This window comes from Fistularia commersonii, chromosome 26 (assembly GCF_037954325.1).
Source record: "Fistularia commersonii isolate RoL2024-O1a breed Wild chromosome 26, RoL_Fcom_v1.0, whole genome shotgun sequence".
NCBI classification, from domain to species: domain Eukaryota; kingdom Metazoa; phylum Chordata; class Actinopteri; order Syngnathiformes; family Fistulariidae; genus Fistularia; species Fistularia commersonii.
In genome coordinates, this window is record NC_141309.1 from 1,036,765 (window position 1) to 1,057,002 (window position 20,238).

Below are 20,238 nucleotides of genomic sequence, written 5' to 3' on the forward strand. Positions count from 1 at the left end.
ATGACTGAAAGTGTCAGTCGCAATTACCGGACTATAAGTGATTTAGTGCGGAATGAACAATTGAGTCTACAATCACCCTTCATTATCTCATGCAAATTACCCTTGAGCAGGGCACTTCTTCGTCGTCAGCTGCCCCGGAGCTTCTCATTGGACAGCGATGCAATAACGTGCGGCGCCAAGGTGCTGCGGTTGTTTTGTAAATGTCTGTCATATCTGCTGCGGTAATTACCTCACTCAGTCCATCGTAACATTTAATTTTATTTATGTATTCATTGAGTCACTTGTCTGAATATATGTATATGTTTTAGACACAGAGCTAAAGGGAGTAGAGATGTCGGGGGGACGGAGAGGATCGGGAATGAACACGTGGTAGATGTTGCGGGTAAAAGGATGCTGTGGTTGGAAAAGCCAGGCAGGTGGTTTGGAGGAAGACCAGCAGGTTTATGGATGGAGGGAAAGAGAACCGGAAGTTTACTTGGCGTCAGAGGAGAGGAGGTAACGGAGAGGGTTAGATGGAGGCAGATGATTCGGTGTTGCAACGTTTGTTTAGAAGTTTATTAGGACAGCGTACAAATACATTAAGCACAGAGGCAGAGATGTTTTTTTTTTTTTGAACATTTATGAGAACAGGTTCCTTAACAGAGTCACACACATTCTTACAAAACCTCATAACAAGATACACATTATACAATATTCTTTATAGGTCACTTATTTCCTCACTAGCAAGCGAAAAATAAAATTTAAAAAAAAGCAAAAAACATCTAACTCAGTCAAATAGAGATAATATCTTCAACTCTCCAAATATTTATAATGGGTGCCCATTTGTCAAGATATAGGTCTGTCTGAAGTTGTAAGTTTGCTGTTATGCGTTCCATGCAGTTTCCATCCTTAAGCCTCTGACGCCGCTGGTCCAGTAGGTGGGTGGGGTTTGAGCCAGTTCACTGGGATCATTTTATGTGCAATTAATAGAAGACCTCCAAGCAAAAACACCTGTTTTTTCCTTAAATCGCTTGTTGATGCTGTACCCATAATAAATTGATTGGTCTGTTTAATTTTAAAATCTCACTTATTTGTTTTTTTTTTACCTCTTCCCAGAATTTCATCAGTTTAGGGCAGTCCCAAAAAATGTGGGAAAAGTCCCCCGTTATTTATGCCACAGCCCCTCCAACACAGGGGAGAGAGGCAGAGATGTTTGTACCAGATTATAGCTCATAGCTAATTTCCATCTGTAGTCCTGGACAATACAAATATAAAACTGTATGAAATAGACAATATATATAAAATATACAGATAGGCAATAAAATAACTATACAATATATAACAGGCAATAAAATATCTATTGTGCAAGTTGAAAGTGCTATTGTTGTGATATTGTTACTTTGGTCATCTGGGGGGCATCAGACGTTACCCAGGGGGGAAACATCTGATGGCAAAATACCCGTCTGGCATTGTTAGCGTGAGCATGTTTGGTGCTCCAGAATCCAACTTTTAACGGCCCGTGTAAAGGTGTGAAAATCAGTCATGTTTGGACGCCGCCCCGACCGTCTCATGTTCCTCTGTTCCCTCTGCAGGTCTGTCCACGTGTCACTACGCCTGGGCTTTCCACTCGGAAGCCGAAGAGGAGCTGCTCCACATGCTTCCTGCCCTCCAGAGGGGAGAGCCCACCTGGCCGGAGCTCCGCTCCATGGGCGTGGGCTGGTGGCTGCGCAGCACCAACAAGCTCCGCAGGTGTATCGAAAAGGTCGGTTTTCTTGGGCGATGGAGGGAAACGCGAGTCCTTGGTTGATAATTTTTAGGAAATAATTACACTCGTTGTTTTGTTTCATGTTCGGTTCTGTTTATTTGGGTCAGGTTGCCAAGGCTTCTTTTCAGAGGAACAACGATCCCCTCGACGCGGCTATATTTTACCTTGCGTTGAAGAAGAAGGCGGTGGTGTGGGGACTCTACAGGTAGGAAAATAACATTGCGTGAAATGAACGTGTGTCTACCATTGTCTGTCTCTATTTTCATTTTTTTCCATAGAAAGAGCACTGAGATGAGGCAACACAAACGATAAGGTTGCTTACGCTGGCTATTATTTTTCCCAGATCTCAGAAGAATGCCAAAATGACAGAGTTTTTCCACAACAACTTCAGCGAGGACCGCTGGAGGAAAGCGGCTCTCAAAAATGCCTTCTCTCTGTTGGGAAAGCAGCGGTTTCAACATTCTGCAGCCTTCTTTCTTCTAGCCGGGTCTCTAAAGGATGCAGTGGAGGCAAGTGCGCTATCAACTTGACACAACAAAAGTGTTTTCAAGAAGCCCTGATTCCTTCAGCTACAAGTGCTACTTGTCAGCTCACTAAACCTAAGAAGGAAACATTGCTCTGGGTAGGAAATCCATCAAGTTTAATTCCCCACAGTCTCTCCTCCCTTGGGGGAATATTTATCTGGAGCTAGTAATGATGCTGATAAGCCAGTAACACCACGCTGTGCTGGAGCTTTGTACGTGGACGGACCGCTCGAAATAACATCTCAACATATTTGTAGATTTAATATACTCACTTATTTGTATAAATTGCATTAAATGGAAATATGGGTCACCAGGTCCACTCACATCATCTGTGTGTATGTGTATATATGTGTGTGTGCGTTTGTTACAGTATCAGGTCCTGTCTCACGGAGCGTTTTTGCAGACCGTTCTGTTTTTAATGATACTGTGCTTGATGTATTTCCTCTCAGGTGTGTTTGGAGAAAATGCAGGACCTTCAACTGGCTCTTGTGATCTCCAGATTGTACGAATCTGAGTTTGAGACGGCCTCCACCTATAAAAAGATCCTCCAAAGACACGTCTTGGGTCATGATAAACAGGTGTGCACAGCTTTTGTCCTCAAAGCTGTTATTTATTTAGAAAAAAAGCATTATTTAATGGAGTAATGTTGTGATACATCACTGTCTGCTAACTCTGCTATAAATGTACTGCTGTCACTACAATGCATATGTGTGTGTTTTCCTCCCCTCCAGATTCCAGTCCACCAGGATCCATTTTTGCGGAGCATGGCCCACTGGGTCCTGGAAGACTACAGTAAAGCCTTGGACACTTTACTTGAGCGGCCCGCTAACAATGCCAGGTCTGGGTCTGCGGAGAGCAGGTCTGATGCCGGTGGGTCTGCAGTCTTTTTCTTATCATGCTTTCAAACCATTTCTGGACACAAATGAGGGCCTTTTCTCGGTTTTTACCTCATCGGGATATATGTGAAAGTCATCAGATTATCCAATTGAACTCGGTCCTACCTCGTAATGAGGAGAGTTACTCGATTAACACAGAAGATCATTTTTACTTAACATCTCAGAAATCAATAGTAGTTGAGAGTTAATTTGATGCCTCCTGTGAGCCCGAGCGACGCAGATCACCATGCCTCGCCTCGCTGTTATCGACTAAATGTTCAGCGTTCTTTGATTGCTATATTGAGGGAATACGGCTTTATGTGAAGTGCAAAAATGTTTGTTTTTCCTCATATCTTTGCCGACGACCTCTAGAAAAGCACATAATCTGTCCTGCATTGTTAATCATTTACGATCGGAGAGTGAACTCGATGGCTTTACAGGAGAAATAATCATTGTTTGGTCTTTTTGTAAGTCGCTTTGGATAAAAGCGTCTGCTAAATGACTGTAATGTAATGTCCTCGTGAAATGGGGTGTTCGTTGTTTTTGTGTCGACAACAGCTTCCTCCTCGGTGTCCTCGTGTAACCCTGAGGTTTTCAACTTCTACACCTACCTTCGGACGCACCCGCTCCTCCTCCGCCGCCATTTTGGCACCTCGGACAAGGCCACGGTCGGTTTGACTGCCGAGGGCCGCAGGGTGGACTCGGTCAGTCTGGAGGAGAGACGGCTGTTCTTCACGGCTGCGTACGCGCACCTGCAGGCCGGCTGCCCGATGTTAGCGCTGGAAGTCCTCTCCAAGATGCCGAAGGTTCGCAAGCATTCCAAACTCAACAACGAGGAAACCGGCATCGCGACGGAACTGAGCGACGGCAGTAAAAACGGCCAAACGACGGACCCGGACTGGTCCGAGCCGGCCCTGAACGGCTACGAGTCAGGCGGGGACAATTTATCCAACAGCCAGTCAGACTCGGTATTAAGCTTCGACTGGAGCCAGCCGTCGCTCACGCTACCAGACGAGCCCTTGGAGCTTAAGTGGGACAGCGACAAAGAGGAGGACGAGGACGAGGAAGAGAGCAAAAACGGCAAAAACGGCAAAAACGGGCGCGCCGAAGACAGCAGCGTGTTCCAGGACACGCAGTACGCCATGTCGCCGCTCATGGAGACGGTGACGGAGGACAGCGAAGACGGCGGCGTCTTCGTAGCGCCGTCCGAGGATATCTTGGTGGCGCAGCTGAAGTTTACAGCCTGCTTGAAGATCCTGACCAATGAGCTGAGGACTCTTTCAACGGGATACGAACTGGATGGAGGAAAGCTACGTTATCAGCTCTACCAGTGGTTGGAGAGAGAGGTGAGTATTATTCAGCTGACAAGGTCAAATCAATAATGCTTTCTCCGCTGTTGTTTTTATCTGTTTGAATGGGAGATGAACCAGAGGCCTGGCAGCACATTTGACCCAATAAAAGTGGCTGAGTTGCTAGGGCTTCATGGTCATTAACTTGAAAAACGATGTCCCTTTTTTTTTTTTTGTCTATGTCAGTGCTTTCGGACCGCATAATGGCAATTACTCCAGATGGATCCTCAGTAATCAGTTCATCTATCCTTCAATCCAGGTGGTGGCTCTTCAGCACTGTTGCAGCTACACGCCCTGCCTGCCGGAGTTGTCGGCGCAGGGCGATTCCTCCGTCTCGGGGTTGGTGGAGAATGAACAGGTGGGTGTCTGTGGCTCCTCGCTTGTCAAATCTGTCAGGAAATGTATTTTGCGAGGAATAAACTAACTCGGTAAAAAAAAATGGTTTTGCAGAGCGGGGGCCCTCGTGTCGACAGCCAGAGGAGCAGGAGACACTGGCTGCAGAGCAACCAGCCGTTGCTAAGGATGTTTCTGAGCTACTGTAGCTTGCACGGCTCTCACGGCGGAGGGCTGGCTTCAGTGCGGATGGAGCTCATATTACTGCTTCAAGAGTCTCACCAGGTAATTACGAGATCGCTTGCACCATCACGGTCAAGGTCGGACAAGGAAGGCCGTTTTAAGCGCTGCGCTGCAGGCAGCATCTTCAGGCCTGTGCTAATGGGTCGTGTAATCACTTAGTGTACAATTGAAAATTCTGGATTTAATGATCTGTAAAAAAAAATGTCAGTAATCTGTTGCTCATGGCGCCACTTTTACTTTCTAGTAAATCGAAGGTAACGAAACTCATTAATGAATAAAAATGGCTGCTATTCATTTATTTATTGAAAGCTTTCGCTAACTTTTTAAAATGTTCACGCCGACAAGCGGCACGGCTGCCTACTCTTCTTGAATGTTAAGAATCCTAGACAGATGAGGGTCGAAAAACCGACAGAAGGCCAGCCGGCGCTTGTCTTAACTCTCCCACAATCTCTAAACACACATACGGACCTGCTTGTTTTGGGCTTTGGATGGTATGCAAACAGCCCGCGCCGCGCCGCCAGGTTGTGCCGATTACCCGAGCTCCTCCGAGAGGTCCCGCCTGGGGCCGACCAATAGAAGATTGAGTCCAATTTTTTTTTTGGTGGCGAATAATTCAGTGAGCCAACACGGGGACGGTGCTCTTGGATGTCTGCACAGCTGGCGGGGCCTGGGAGTCTTTTCTACTTCTTTCTTTGATTTCAGAATAAAAGCGTTTCCTTGGCAAGAAAGGCAATTTGTCCCGGCTCGGGTCCCGCGGTTGTCATATTTCTACAGTTGTGTCAAGGAAATCTTTTGCATTGCTTTTCGCTCGGCTGCGGTCGGTGCTTGTTCTGCACTGACGGCCCCGTACGATTGGTCGGGCGTCGACATAATAAACCAGTTGTGTTCTTCGCCGTCAGCCATCACGTTAGAGGATCTCTTAAACAAACAAAACGAGGCGCCCCTGTATCGATATCCTTTAGTCAGCCGTATATTGTGAGTAGAACACATCCCATAGTTTTGTCATTGCTGCAACGGGTACTTTTCCCCAGTTCAAAGCAGTACCTGCAGCGTTAGATCCTGCGCTGGGCTGCTTTTATTAGCCACAAAATGGTGCAAGATTTTTGGGGTAACATAGAGGTTCAGTGTGTAACCTCCTCCCCCTCCTCCTCCTCAGGATGACTCCAACCAGCCGGCGGTGATGCAGTGTTCCCAGACCACCTCTGTGCCTCTGCTGATGGCCTGCACTGCGCACGTAAAGACGGTGGTGGCCAATCCCATCGTTTACTTGACCAACCTGACCCAGGACATCCTGCAGACCATCGTGTCGCTCAGCTCCCCGCCACATCCCGACGTCGTAAACAACGAGGTGAGGCGCTTTACATTATGCATGAACATTCGGCGTGGAAGACTTTTTTCCTTTAAAAAGAGACGCTTCCTCATGGTGTTGGTTTTTAACTGCACAACGCGCTTGGACCCAGAGCTTTTATGCATATCATCATGCTTGCCGCGAGGTCAAGTGTGCCTTGTTGATAAAAGCGAAATGCACACCCACAACTTGCGACAGAGATGTTCAGACCTACAAATGATATATGTAAATACACATATAATTTCCTTTTTTTCTCAGCTGTGCTGCCGTTCACAAACTGTTGTGTGCGGTTATACTTTAAGTTCTGTTGTTGTCATTCCAGATCTATGTGATGCACACCTTGGCCGCCTCCTTGTCTGCCTGTATATATCAGTGTCTGTGTGATGGACACCCGTACAGGTAAGTTCAAGTGGAAACCTCCCGCGTCCGTCTTGGGGTGAAAAAACCTCGGACGCTATCGATATTTCGTCCGCCGTCGGGAATAGAGCGCCGTATTTATAACCCAGGCCGACGGTTTCATGCTAATTATCACTGCCTACATGGTAAATGTAAGAAAACATCGCTAAAAATTGAGCTGTTGCAAAGCCATCCACTTCAAAACGATCCAGGGATCTGGGGAAATTAAAAACTTCAAATGAATCTATGAGGAAGCGCTCTTATACCGCCTGATTGCTTTTTAAGTTCAAACAATATGTGCTATCTTTCTCAGCAAGCAGTTCTATACATGGCTTCGGGCGATAATTGACTTAAGTACCACTTTTACCTTGAATTCACTGAATTAACAGGGCCGATGCAGGAGCAGGTGGTTTAGCGGTCTACCGTCACAGTTCCGGGGTTTATTTTTCTGATCGTTATATTTGAATCGCAGGCGGTTCGGCGGTAAAGGTACATTTGCATCCTCCCGCGTCTGTTTCGGTGAATGCGATGGAAGTTTCAACGGGCCGGAACAAAACGAGATAAGGGGAAAGGACACGACCGCCGGTAACCGAGCATACTTAATGACGAGAGGGCGACACACCAGCGGCTGAAGTCAACCGCTACGGTTGCCATCGGCGATATTGAATTTGTCGTTGTGAACAGTGGCTCTCTGGAGTCCAATAATGTGGAGGTTTTGATCCGGGGAAGGGGAAAAACCGCGCTGGACATACAACAGGCACATGTCTGTTTCGTGACTGTTCACAAGGTCTGATGAAAACTGTAAGGCTGCTGTTTCTCATCCGTCTCGTAAATACTTTATTTGATTTTTCGGGTTGACAGATGGGAGGATCATCATTTATTAAGAGCGCGTATAGATGACTCCCGATCACTTTGACAACAACCCAGTTTAGACTTTGGATGTACGCGGACCAGGCATTAAGAAATCTCTTGCGATTTGATAAAAGATTAGCTTGTCGTGTTTTTTTTTTAAACCCGTCCCTGACCGGGCTTCGAGCGCTGAATGCCGTACGGTTTTGGAGAGTTTTCTAGAGAAAACATCTCCTCTGGTTTAAAGTCAGCCCCCTCTTTCGATACAAATCAGGAGCATGTCCTGAAAGCAGGAATTGGGTTTTTAGTATATCTTATCAACCAAATAATTTACACTCGCGCACTTACTCGAGCACGCCGCTATCTTATCACACGCTGCAGGGAGTTGAACGGTCTAACCAAATTAGCAAGGTTATTTCTAATTTAACACGCTCTTTGTTATGATAATGAGGATATAAGCTCATGGTGTGTCGGTGCGGAGGTTGGATGGAGTCGTGCTTCGCCCATTCCCTCTCGAGTGCGTGAGTGACGGAGTGTGAATTTTTAAAAATGTATTTCAAGATGTGGCTTTCAGACGTTGTTTTTATTCTTCTCCCTGCACACATGTAGTTGGGTATCAGAGCGGTACAGTTTATTTTTGACCTCCATGAAGATAAAACTTACCAACTCATTTTCTTTCCATGAAAAATTCAGTCACATTAAAATGCATATTTTTTTTAGATCAAAACCGAGCGCCGCATCACGTCTCCGATTTCAGCCCGAGTCCCATTTTCTGTGTGTGTCCTGGAAACCCAGGCGTCTGCACCGCTGTCTCTGCCAAACCTTTGGTCAGTGTTGGCCTCTAAAATGTTGCTGGTGTCACAAATCACGCCACGAGGCCCTTGAAGCCAGAATTTGTGAAAGCACACGGAAAGCACGTTTTAACTATGAATGTGCGCGGCGCCTCCTCGTGCCAAACTCTGCGTATGCATCATTTAACACAGCCAATGTCAAATATTCATTTGTAGGAATAAGAACATATTTCTGACAGAGGTTCTCTGACCAAGAGGGACTTAAAGGACTAGATTTTATTGCGCCGCTTGTGACGAGCGCGGCGGTGGCGGCGGCGGCGGCTCCTTCCCCCTCCCTCCCGATGATGCCGTTTACGGGGTGACGTCACGTGTTTTCAGCGGAAACAATAAAACATTTCATTGTGAGGTCTAATTCTTATGAGGGGCACATGGACAAAGCGCTTCATCACAGCTTCCCATTACATTTAATTACACGTGTCGGTTATATGTGGTGTCATTTTAATGAAATCCTTGAAGGCGACAAAGGGGCGGCACATAAACTCAATAGTGTCAGCGTTTGCGCCGGCGTTCTGCCGCTCAGACGTCCTTCTTTTATAGGCTTGGGTTTTAAGATTGTGACCGGTCGTCGGCTTAGTTGTGCACCAGTGTGTCCCCGTGTTCGGATCAAATCCTGTCTCGAGCATCGATTAATGTAGTCAGGCTTTACGGCATCGCAGTACCCCCAATATAACCGGCTATGAAATGCTCCGTTTGTAACTCTCTGACTGAAAGGATAATGATGGGGTTAATCCTGGTAATTCTACACCTTACGGGTTAATTGGAGGACCAGCACAGCACAGATTAAGGTGCCGGTTACTCGTAGACGGTGCGAGCACATGACGCAGCACAGATATTTGATAGGCGTCCTGGTTAATCCTTCCCTCACAGTTTTATCAGCGCCTCCCGTCGTCCGTCTCTATCGTGGAAGGAGGGAGAAGCCGCTAACACCTTTCATTTAGAATAAAGTGTAAAAGTATTCACAGCTGGGCTTGTTGACATTATAGATTGTGTCCATCTGGTTAGATTAACATTTCACGCTTCTTTAACTCATCTCATATGCCTTCCTTTCTGTCTTTTCTCCCCCTCCTCTTCCTCAGCCACGTTAACCACTTCACGGGGATCGTGTATCAGAGCGTGTTGCTTTCGCAGAAGCAGCCGGCGAGAACGCTCGGCATCGACAAATCCGTTCAGCCAAATACTTCTCCGGCACAGTGGCCAGGTAAACTATGAATATTTACATATTCAGAACTGCATGCAGCGACTTACCGTCCTTGACACGCGGCACCAATTGGTTCCCCGTTAGGACATGTGATGTTGAATTATGTGATTCAGAAGCAGCCACGCGGTGACACTGCACAGTGATTCGGTCAGGAGAGGATGCACCCGGGATCAAGATCATTTCAGTTTGTTCTGTTTTAATTCCGATAAATGGATCAGAAGTAGTGAAGTAATGACCTCACAATGCCGGTTCTCAGAAAAATCTGATTTCCAATTCGATATCATCTCGTTGGGAAATGACAAATGAACTTGCCATACGTGATTTCTGAAGGTTTCTCTCTCAGACCCATTCTGTGGTTGTACTGTACATATTTTTGTCACTGCCCTTGTATCACACAAGGTTTGAGCTCTTCATGTGAGTCAGCTCTGGCAGGGTGTTGGGACTGAGGCCGGATCTCGTGGCGCAAGTGTTTTGGTCCAGCAACTTTTTCCAATCAGGCCCTGATATTAATTTGCTCTGACAAAATTAGTTCTAAGCTTGAAAACAAGCAAACGACCGACAATCGGATATTAAAACGCTCTCCGTATCCTCACTGACGGCGCACTTTGTCGAACGCGTCTTCGTGACTCCTCCTTTCAGGCATCGCCTCCATGATTCGTCTGCTGAGCTCGGCCGGCGAGGAAAGCCAGCCCGGCTTAGCCGTGCTGCTCTGCGAGATCCTGACCGCCGTCTTCCTCAGTCTGTTCGTCCACGGCATGGCTACCCACTCCAGTAATGAGCTGTTCCACGTGGTGGCCCACCCCCTCAACGGCAAACTCTGGGTGACGGTGTTTGGAGGCGGCGCACGCACCCCGGTCATCGAGAAGTCCAACAGTCCTACGAAATCCCCTCCGCCAAGTTAGTAGAGGGGGGAGATCTTTCTTTAGTTTTTTGTCCAGCAACAGATGAGTGTATCTCGTGGTTTACGATCATTATCCCATATCCGTTCCAAGTGAGGTTTGTTGTTTTTCAGCATTTAAAAATCCTTGAATATTGCAATTCAACAGCGATATCTTGTTGACTTTGCAGGCTCACCGGGCATCGACAGTTCTGACAGGAAACCCAGAAGATTCCGGCTTCTGTCGTCCCGCAGCGGTTCAAGGGAAGAGTCTGGGATCGAGAGGATGGGCCCGTGTAGCCCCAAGTCCGGGCCCACTGCAGACCCGGAGACCCCCGCCATCTTCAAAGAGTGCTTCGTCCCTCCAGCTCTCAGCATTTGGGATTACTTCATCGCCAAGGTAACCCAAAATACTATCCAGAAACCCTTTGAAATCCAGCCTCCGGTTTCTTGCGCGGTGTCCTGTTCAATTCTGGTCATATTTCTCCCAAAGGCAGGAACTTTTTGCTTTGGACGTTTGTGTTTGGCTCAGTCCAGTCCCGGATGAATACGGCGACGTGTTGGCAGCTCGTCCTTTGTCAAATACGCACAGAGGTTTCTAAGCCTGGTCTTTATCCTCGTGTTTTTGTTTTGTTTTTCTTTAGCCGCTGCTGCCCCCGTCAGAGAACCGAGTCGAATACGACTCGGAGGAGAGCCAGGGCAGTCAGGATGAAGACGAAGACGACGACGAATACGAAGATGTGTTTGACCCCAACTCTCCACAGAGGGAGCATTCCAACCACAATTCCTACAGGTGATGACGCGGCGGGTCGTAGATATCGGCTTCGAGCGAACGAGCACGTCGACCTTTATCTCCGGTTCAATCGCTGATCCGATTTTCCCGAATATTTTTACGAGCGCGCTCAATCTGTAAATGGCCCTAATTTTTATTGAAGCCGCCTTGGACTCGTATAACGTATTTATGGTCCAAACTAAAGCCTGGTTTGTAATCACTTCCTGTCCTTCCAGTTGGTGTTTAATGCAGCTGGCGATGGTTCAGCTGGTACTGATTAACCTCAAGTCCTTCTACCCAATGGCAGGATATGATCTGTTAGGTGAGCACTGAAGCGCAGCGCACGCTCTCTCGTGCACAGATGTCCTAGAAGTGCATACGTTCCCCCTCGTTCATTGCCGACCGTCCTTCCCAATCCTTCGTCGTTTGCGTTTGCCTGCATCCGTTTGGCACAGATCTGCCGGTCAGCTCTCCGCTGTGTCACGCCGTGCTGAAGACGCTGCAGCGTTGGGAGCAGGTGCTGCAGAAAAGGCTGGAGATATTTGGAGGAGCCCCATCCAAGTACATATCCACGCACCTGCACGACGATGCCACCACCACCGGCCCGGCCCTCCTCCGACACAAGGCTCTGTTAGAACCATCAAACACCCCGTTCAGGTACGACCCAGATTCTGTAAAATGATGAAACGAATAAATTCGTATTGATCGGCATGGAGTATGACCTTTCCTGATCTGTCCAAACATAAAGTACATCTTTCTACTGTCAGATTTACACTTCAGAGACCACTTTTCATCCGGTCTTCCCTTCACCGCTGTTTCACCGAAGCCAAATGCATCATTCTTCCCACAGAATAGCAACATACTCACGCTTACTTTGTTTGAAGTGAAAAAGAAAAGAAGAGCTGGGATCTACTCTTCGGCAAACCCCAAGTCACAAAGCTGTTTGATATGCTCGGGTGTTTTCAAAACCTCCAAGTGTTCCACGATCCTATCAGGCCAACGTAAACACACAGCTCACGCTTCTGTTGTACTGTTGTTGTGGTCCAGTTCACATTTGTTTGAGGTCACGTGGACCACCAGGAACCCTGGTGTGCTTGACCGGCTCCCAGAAACATTCTCCACACTCCAATCTTGAGTTTTCTAATCCTTCTTTTAACGTGACCTCTTATTTTACAGCGTGAACCCACAATGTTATAGAGTCCACGTCCATAAAAGAGCACAATAGGGACCATTAATGATCACTATCACATCATTTCAATGTGTTCACATGTCCTTTATGATTGTATCTGAAACAGTTTGCATCTGTCTTGCGATCTGCCAGACTTTGGAAAAGTCAAGCGTGACGTCTAAAGTAGCTTAAATTCAAATTTGGCTGTTTAGACTGGGGTTGCGATGCAAAAAGACATAGATTTGAAGCAGAGCCATAAATGGGCAAGTTTTGCCAGCAGTTTTCTATCAAGGCAATGATGTCAGCGGTGCTTGGTAAGTGCATTCACGCCTATGATGAACATGTTTACTTTGTCGCTCCGGGTGCATCATGATAGAATTCAATATATGAGCAGGGTGCTTCAGTCGTTTGATAAAGCAGGATTTTAGAGCGGAAATTGATATGCCAGACGTTTTCTGCCTCCTCCAGGACGAGCCATCATTCCGCACTGCCGGTGAAGCGTTTGTGGCAGTTTTTGGTCAAGCAGGAGGAAGTGCAAGAGACTTTCATTAAAAATATCTTCACCAAGAAACGGGACTCCAACAAGGTACACCATGGACACACAGTACTGTGATCGCATGAGCCGTCTCCACAAGACGCCGCTTTAACACTTTAACAATCGTCACCGAATAACACAATAACTACAATCTTCTGATTAGCCGAGGTCAGACGGCTTGATTATTGCTTTTACACCCCGGTCCTGTATTTGTGCTTTTTGTCATGCATGCTAAAAACATGTGTATTTATTATTAATAATGCTGCTATTTGCATGAATAAGTCAGATAATTACAGCCTCTTTGATTAACTCACAATATATCAGATTATGTCTGTTTGACTGCATGGTTCATCACTTGCTGTATGTTATCTGTATTTTGTGTGTGTGTTTGTATGTATGTATGTGCGTGTGTGTGTTTGTGTGTGTGTGTGTGTGTGTGTGTGTGTGGGTCTACCCTGTGCATCGTGCTACTCCCCAATCATTAAAGTCGGTCGAGGACCAGACTGACAGTATGAAATGTTCAGGGATGGAGGAGACAGGAAACAATCAGGTACCACTGCTTCTTCCATTAAATTATGGCTCACAGCTGCTGGCTGGGATGATCTCTCTCTCTCTTTTTTTTTTTTTTTCTTACTTCATGCATTCAAGCAAAACAGTTTTTGCACATCACAAATCTATTTGGTTTTCTTGTCGTAAAAGAGTTATGTGCTCACAGGTACTGGAGTTTTGTTTGTTTATTTTTTTAACACTAGCTGGCCCCTCAGGTGGGACGGAAACCTGGGCACACGTATGACGACAGAAATAAATGTTTCAGCCATAATAGCCTCGCGAGAGTCGGATCGCACTCTTGCTATCAAAAACACTAAATATAACCATTTGTTTATTGCGCACACGCGCAAAAATTGCCTTCCCGCGTTCTTGTCTTGTGGAGTAGAACATTTAAGACAGCCTGCCATATATACTGTAAGGAGTATTAAAACGGTGATCTTAACAGAATGACAATATGTATTTTCAGGGCTGCAAACTCTGTATGTCCCTGTCAGTGTTAAATTAATCTTGCTCTGAGCTGTATGTTCCCGTCAGTGTTTAATATTAATCTTGCATTGAGCTCCGTGAATATTCATGTGAACTATAAATCTTAAATTACACTGTACTCCGAAGCCTCCTGGAGGTTCGCTCATTTTCAGGCTCTCAATGTAAAAACCACCTTGTCGGAGCTTCTCCATTTGGCGCGGTGTTAATTAACCCGGCCTCTCTGAGGACGAGCTATGAAGCCGAATAGCTTCTGATTAATGGGCTCCGCACTGTCATAGTCAATCTGCATCCCGCAGATTTTATGTGCTCTGCTAAAATGGCAAACCACCATATTTAGATTTCTGCAAGTTTCCTTTATTCCATCTGACAGAAAAAGACATGGTATTTTCCCCTTGAATAAATGCCGTAAAGGCTTCAGATTCAATCTCATGCTCAGCGGATGCCTCTGTCATTCTGAGTAACTTTGACATCAAAATGTAAAACCCCCGTGCACTATAATCTGTTTGTCTACCACATGCTTCCTTTATGGTACAATATGTGCTTCATTGCTCGAGAGACGTGGCGCTCCCGCTAAGCCGTACCGTTCTCATAGAGTGGCCCGATCACCACATCGCTTGTAAGCTCCTCGGGACTGAACAAGGGGGGAAAAAAAAAGTCCCGGCTCTGCCAGAGCATCAAGCGTCGTCTTGGTAGGAGAAACGACAACAACAATATGACGCACTTCTGACCAGAGCCTTGAGTGGACCCTGTCAGGTCGTCGGCTCTGAGGTTGAAGGAAAATACTTCTGAAGCCGTGGCTGTTGTTGTTTGTCCGCAGGAAATATTTACACATTTTCACGCTGTAAGGATTTCCCTCTTTCTGTGTATGTGTATGTGTGTGTGTGTGTGTGTGTGTGTGTGTGTGTACATGTGTGTGTACATGTGTGCGTGCCTGCGTTTGTGTGTGTGTTTTCTCCATGCAGACTGAGTCAGATCTGGGCTCCCCTGGAGGAAAGGCACGCATCATCCACAAAGAATCTGACATCATCACAGCCTTTGCCATCAACAAGGTGCAGCTCGCATTGATTTGCTGTCCGGCCAGTGTTCGTCTTTTTATGCAAATATCAGATCATTTACCTCCGGTCTAATGGATGCGATGCTGAATTCAAAACCGAGGCACGCCTCGAAAACAAATTTTTCTTTTCCCCTCTATCCCTACTCAGCACCTAATGGATAGGGCTCCATTTTTTATTCAAGTTATTCCATTATTATGGAAGGAAGTGATGAAATCAATACTCTCTTCCAAGGGGAATACAATAATCCCTCGCTTTCAGAGATTTTCTGTGACGACTGGCCAAAATATCTCATATGACCGCTATCTTGCCTTGACAGGCTGTTGGTTTTTGCACTTCTCGCTCCCGTGTTTTCATCGTAAACGATGCTTTTATCATCTCCGGTTTCCCTTATCGTTCTCCTCCCTTTCTCTGTCCCACTTTCCCCATCCGTGTCTTCTAGGCAAATCGTAATTGTTTAGTCATGGCCTCCACCCATGACATTCAGGAGTTAGATGTATCATCCATCTTGGCAACGCAGATCATGACATGGATCGATGACGAGGAGGCTGAAACCAAAGGGTATGTGACTGAAGCGGCGTTGGAGGCTCAGATGGTAATCTGTTCTTCCCGGGGCGAACGTCTCCAGAGTCCAACCATTGAAACGCCTACCGTGCATTTTACCTCGTTCTGCCACCTGAACGAAAGCGAGCGCAGACTTATATCTTCTTTGGTCAAATTCCAATCAAGCCAAAAGTCATTTCAGATGAGTGATCTTCATATTTTTGCTCCCGGCTGTTTTCTTTCTTCTTATCTTTTTTTTTTTTTTTTTTTGTGCTCTGAATGTTTTTGCCCATCCCTGGGCCTGTCTCAGTCTGCTTTGAAGATCTCCAATCAGTCTTATTTCACATTTCAAGAGCAGGTGGTTTTAGCTGCAGAAATATAAACAGTGTCATACTTGATCACCCGCTGTGAAGTTTTTCCAGACTCCTTATTTAGTAGCCATTTGCTGTCTAACAAGCCGCTGTTCATCATTGCGGTGCCGGCAGCGTGAATTGGAATCTATCGCAGAATGCGTGAAGCTCTTTGAGCGTAACTAAATATGCCATGAAGCAACCTCATCATGGTATCCCTTCTATCCGGCTTTGCCTTTCTCCATTTTGTCTTTGTAAGTGACTCATCAAGGAGACTGCAAATAATAGCCCGCTCTATATTGGACTGTTAAATAGCAGCTCGTTTGATATCTTAAGCGTCCCGCTCCGAGCTTTAACAGGGCTGCTGTGCCGGTGAAATATTAATACCGAGCAGACTCAATTTCTGCCGTTATATGTTCTAGTCCTGTGTGGCCGACACGTGCACGCACACGCGCCGCAGACAGTGTTGTTCTTCTGCCCGGAAAGACCCGTCTTACTTATCGTTGGTCTCACATCTCACATCTGCTTTTGACCTGAATTCCATTACAATTTGGATTTGAACTGTTTGTTCATACCGGGTCAGGATTTGCTTTCAAATGTACGGGAGAGAACTGCTGCGAGCGTGGGTTTTTTTTTGTTTTTTTTTTTGTTCACGGTGATTCTGTCTCCGCAGTGCCGGTGGCGACGACTTCCTGGTGGTTCACGCTCGCGATGACTTTGCGGCCCTCCACGGCACCACCCCGTACACCCACAGCAGCCCGGGCACACCCATCAACATGCCGTGGTTGGGAGGCCATCAGACGGGCAGGGGGGCTTCCGTGGTGAGTTCTTTCAGATGCAAAACTCCACCGCACCGTCTTTTCTGCAGCATGCTTTTCCACTCTTTGTTATTCTCTAACTCGGCATGTTTGCGGATGACATTGTGATCTGTAGTGAGAGCAGAGAACAGGTAGAGGAACATCTAGAGAGGTGGAGGTATGCTCTGGAAAGGAGAGGAATGACAGTTAGTGGCAGCAAGACAGAATATATGTGTGTGAATGAGAGGAACTCGGGTGCAACGGTGAGGCTACAGGGAGTGGAGATCAAGAAGCTGGAGGATCTCAGGTACTTGGGTCAACAGTCAGAGTGTAGGAGTGTGTGGAAAAGAGGTGAAGAGACGGTCCGAGCAGGTTGGAATGGGTGGAGAAAAGTGTCAGCCAGAATAAAAGGAAAGGTGTACAAGACAGTGGTGAGACCAGCGATGATGTTTGGACTAGAAACTGTTCCAATGACCAAAAGACAGCAGGCAGAACTAGAGGTTGCAGAGATGAAGATGTTGAGGTTCTCTTTGGGAGTGACCAGGATGGAGAGGATCAGGAATGAGTCCAGCACATGTTCGATGTTTTGGAGAGAAGGTCAGAGAAGCCAGACTGAGATGGTTGGGTCATGGACAGAGGAGGGATAGAGGATATATTGGTAGACGGATGCTGGAATTGGAGCTACCAGGCAAGAGGTCTGGAGGAAGACCAAAGAGAAGATTTATGGACGTCGTGAGAGAAGATATGAAGGTAGTTGGTGTGAGAGAGGAGGATCCAGAGAATAGGGTTAGATGGAGAAAGTCGACTCGCTGTGGAGACACCTGAAGGGAAAAGCCGGAAGAAGAAGTTATTCTCTAACTCAGCGGTCCACAAACCTAACCCTTTTTTGCGCCACGAACTGGCCTTTAAGGTGTGGCAGATAAATCCATATTAATATATAAACATCCCTGCTTTTTTTTTTTTTTTTTTTTTTTTTTTGTACAAAATACTCCAAAGGCTTGTCTTTTTAATGCAGAGTGCTCTGTCTCCGATTGGCAAGGCAGGTTTGAAGGCTTCATTAACTCACCGGTGAGCCGGTCGCCTACATTATGCAGAGCGGACTGCGTGCATGGGAATCACCTGTCGCCATGAATCCATATTTCAAGCCGGTCTCCTTGGATTGTCTGCTAAATGCAGCTTTCTTTTTCTTAGCGGTCATAGGCTCTTCTGTTTTCCCTTCACAAAGAAACTTTCCAAAGACCTCTGTTTTTTACTCCTTTTGCTAGCTTGGGGGTTAATATTAGCATTAGCTGAGACGTGCATCTTTACATGCGTCAAGTGTGAGTCACACAATGATGGAACAAAGAGAATTATGTCATTTTTCAAAATAATACATTGTTCAGACGGAAATAATGTAAGTTATGTATTCTTTCTGTGCGGCTCCGAACTGGCCGGGGGCCGCTGGGGGCCGCTGCCCTAACGTACCCCGAAGGACTACCACGGTATATGAGGGGATTTGGATGGGAGTTGGTTTTTGCAAATGTCTGCTTGTTTCTGTAGCAGCATGTGATATCACTGATCTTCCACCAGGGCAGCTGCATTGCAGTAGAAGCCAAAGTGCAGAGCTTATTAGGGACACTCATTGCTGCCAGGGATACCGAGCGAATTTCACAAGTGGTTTTCCAATACAAATCCAAGTCTTGTTTGGAGCAGAAGGAGCCAGGCATGAATGCCACAGCCTGCTCGCGGTTATTTTGCAATGACTTCTCATGCATCTCTTCATGATTAAAATGGCACCAGGACAGCGGATAGCAACTCTGGAGAATAATATCAAAAATCAAAAACTTGTTAGGAAACATTACTAGGTCAACATGGGCTAAGAAATTTTTAGAACTACAGTAAACCCTTGTTTTTCGCGGGGGTTACGTTCCAAAAAGAACCCGTGATAGGCAAAATCCGTGAAGTAGAAACCTTTATTTATTTTTTTACAATTATTATACAATTAAATACTCTATTATACATTGAAAAGAAAGAACAAACCATTTTACAGGCTCAATCATTTGTTTCACAAATAAAAGTACTGTACTTTAGAAACGTTTTTTTCAACAAATAACTTCTGTACTGTACTGTCAAATAATAATTTTAATCAGCAGTGTGAACAGAAGGCTTCAAATTGCGGAGATTAGCAGCGCCCACCTCCCAAACTTATTGCTGCCGTCGTCCTTATGTTTTTTTCTTCCTTCTTAATGGAACGAACGTAAGATTCATTCATTCCGTAATGCCGACCTACAGCCGCATAGCTTTTAGCTTCCCTTAGCATGTCCAGAAGTTTAACTTTACCTGCCATAGATAGCATCTTCCGCTGCCTTTTGGGCCCTGCAAGGTGCTTTTGTCGGTCCAGAGCGTTTTGTCAACATGATGGGTTTTAGAGAAACTCGAAATTGCAAGAGAATTTGCACGTACGTCATGTAAATTCGGCAAGCCGTTTTACGTACGTGTACATATTAAACTGCAACGTTATTGACGCACAGGTGGAGAAGAAGCGGAGTGACTTTTTAGCCAATCAGAATGCAGAACACAATGCACCATGCAAATCCGTGAAGTAGCCAAACCGTGAAAAGTAAACCGCGTTAAAGCGAGGGATCACTGTATCTCCCTGAAACATGAGTAAGATGTGTTACATCCCTTATCACCACTGCTTCTGGTGCTGCAGAGCAAAGGCTGATCCTGTGAACAGAGGACAGGACTCGCACAGACACTCAATCACAGACACACAAATAGATGACAATCCCTCAGTGAACGCTGGTCCACCCGTAAGTGCAGTTCAGTGCCTTCAGTTAACAGCCCTTTTGTTTCCACGCCGACATATCTGCTGATATTTAGCCCTGCAGAGTGCCATCACTCTCTCAGAACGAGTACGTTCACCGTTTGTAGTGGACAGCGTTTGTCCGGTAATTGAAAGAAAGGTTGTATCAGAGATTTGATTAAAAAAAATTACTTTTGATTTTAAAATTGTTTTGAATTTGGTCGATTTAGTAATTGCTCCAGTGAAATAAATAGTTTCGAAACCGTCGAATGTACGCATCGTGCAAAAGGCGAGTCATTGCTAAATCCTGAGATAAAGGCACATCTTCCACATGGCGTGGTGTGCCTTCCCTTTCGCTTGCACAGCAAACGCTTGATTTGCACTGGTTTACTGTACTCCTCAGTGCTTCTCTGGAGTTAATTTATGTTGACTGTTGCTCTGAATCTGCCCCTCTTTGTACTCAAAGCAAACTCCTCAAAGCAGTTAAAGTGATTTCAATTAATAATTCATCTTTGTCTGGGCCCGGTTCGCCAAAAGCAGTCAGGCTGCTAACATTAGCTTCCCTCGTTGACTTGCAAAGGAATCAAGCTCACTGCTTAGGAGACACCAGGCGC

At 46.1% G+C, this 20,238-nt stretch overlaps 1 protein-coding gene across 4 annotated transcripts in view; it reads left to right on the forward strand.

Moving 5' to 3' along the window:
* dmxl1 (Dmx like 1) overlaps positions 1–20,238 on the forward strand; it is a 51,974-nt gene that overhangs the window by 22,860 nt on the left and 8,876 nt on the right. For 2 of the 4 annotated variants that reach the window (XM_086173410.1, XM_086173411.1), the window contains exons 24-44: positions 1,572–1,741; positions 1,852–1,949; positions 2,088–2,253; positions 2,718–2,846; positions 3,000–3,138; positions 3,702–4,489; positions 4,752–4,850; positions 4,943–5,110; positions 6,225–6,416; positions 6,739–6,815; positions 9,589–9,710; positions 10,350–10,607; positions 10,779–10,987; positions 11,232–11,380; positions 11,596–11,681; positions 11,815–12,016; positions 12,996–13,113; positions 13,550–13,612; positions 15,060–15,146; positions 15,592–15,710; positions 16,716–16,863. In XM_086173410.1, the coding sequence (XP_086029536.1) occupies positions 1,572–1,741; positions 1,852–1,949; positions 2,088–2,253; positions 2,718–2,846; positions 3,000–3,138; positions 3,702–4,489; positions 4,752–4,850; positions 4,943–5,110; positions 6,225–6,416; positions 6,739–6,815; positions 9,589–9,710; positions 10,350–10,607; positions 10,779–10,987; positions 11,232–11,380; positions 11,596–11,681; positions 11,815–12,016; positions 12,996–13,113; positions 13,550–13,612; positions 15,060–15,146; positions 15,592–15,710; positions 16,716–16,863 (3,587 nt within the window). The remainder of the gene's footprint in view (positions 1–1,571; positions 1,742–1,851; positions 1,950–2,087; positions 2,254–2,717; positions 2,847–2,999; positions 3,139–3,701; positions 4,490–4,751; positions 4,851–4,942; positions 5,111–6,224; positions 6,417–6,738; positions 6,816–9,588; positions 9,711–10,349; positions 10,608–10,778; positions 10,988–11,231; positions 11,381–11,595; positions 11,682–11,814; positions 12,017–12,995; positions 13,114–13,549; positions 13,613–15,059; positions 15,147–15,591; positions 15,711–16,715; positions 16,864–20,238) is intronic. The other 2 variants (XM_086173412.1, XM_086173414.1) reach the window with 1 other exon arrangement.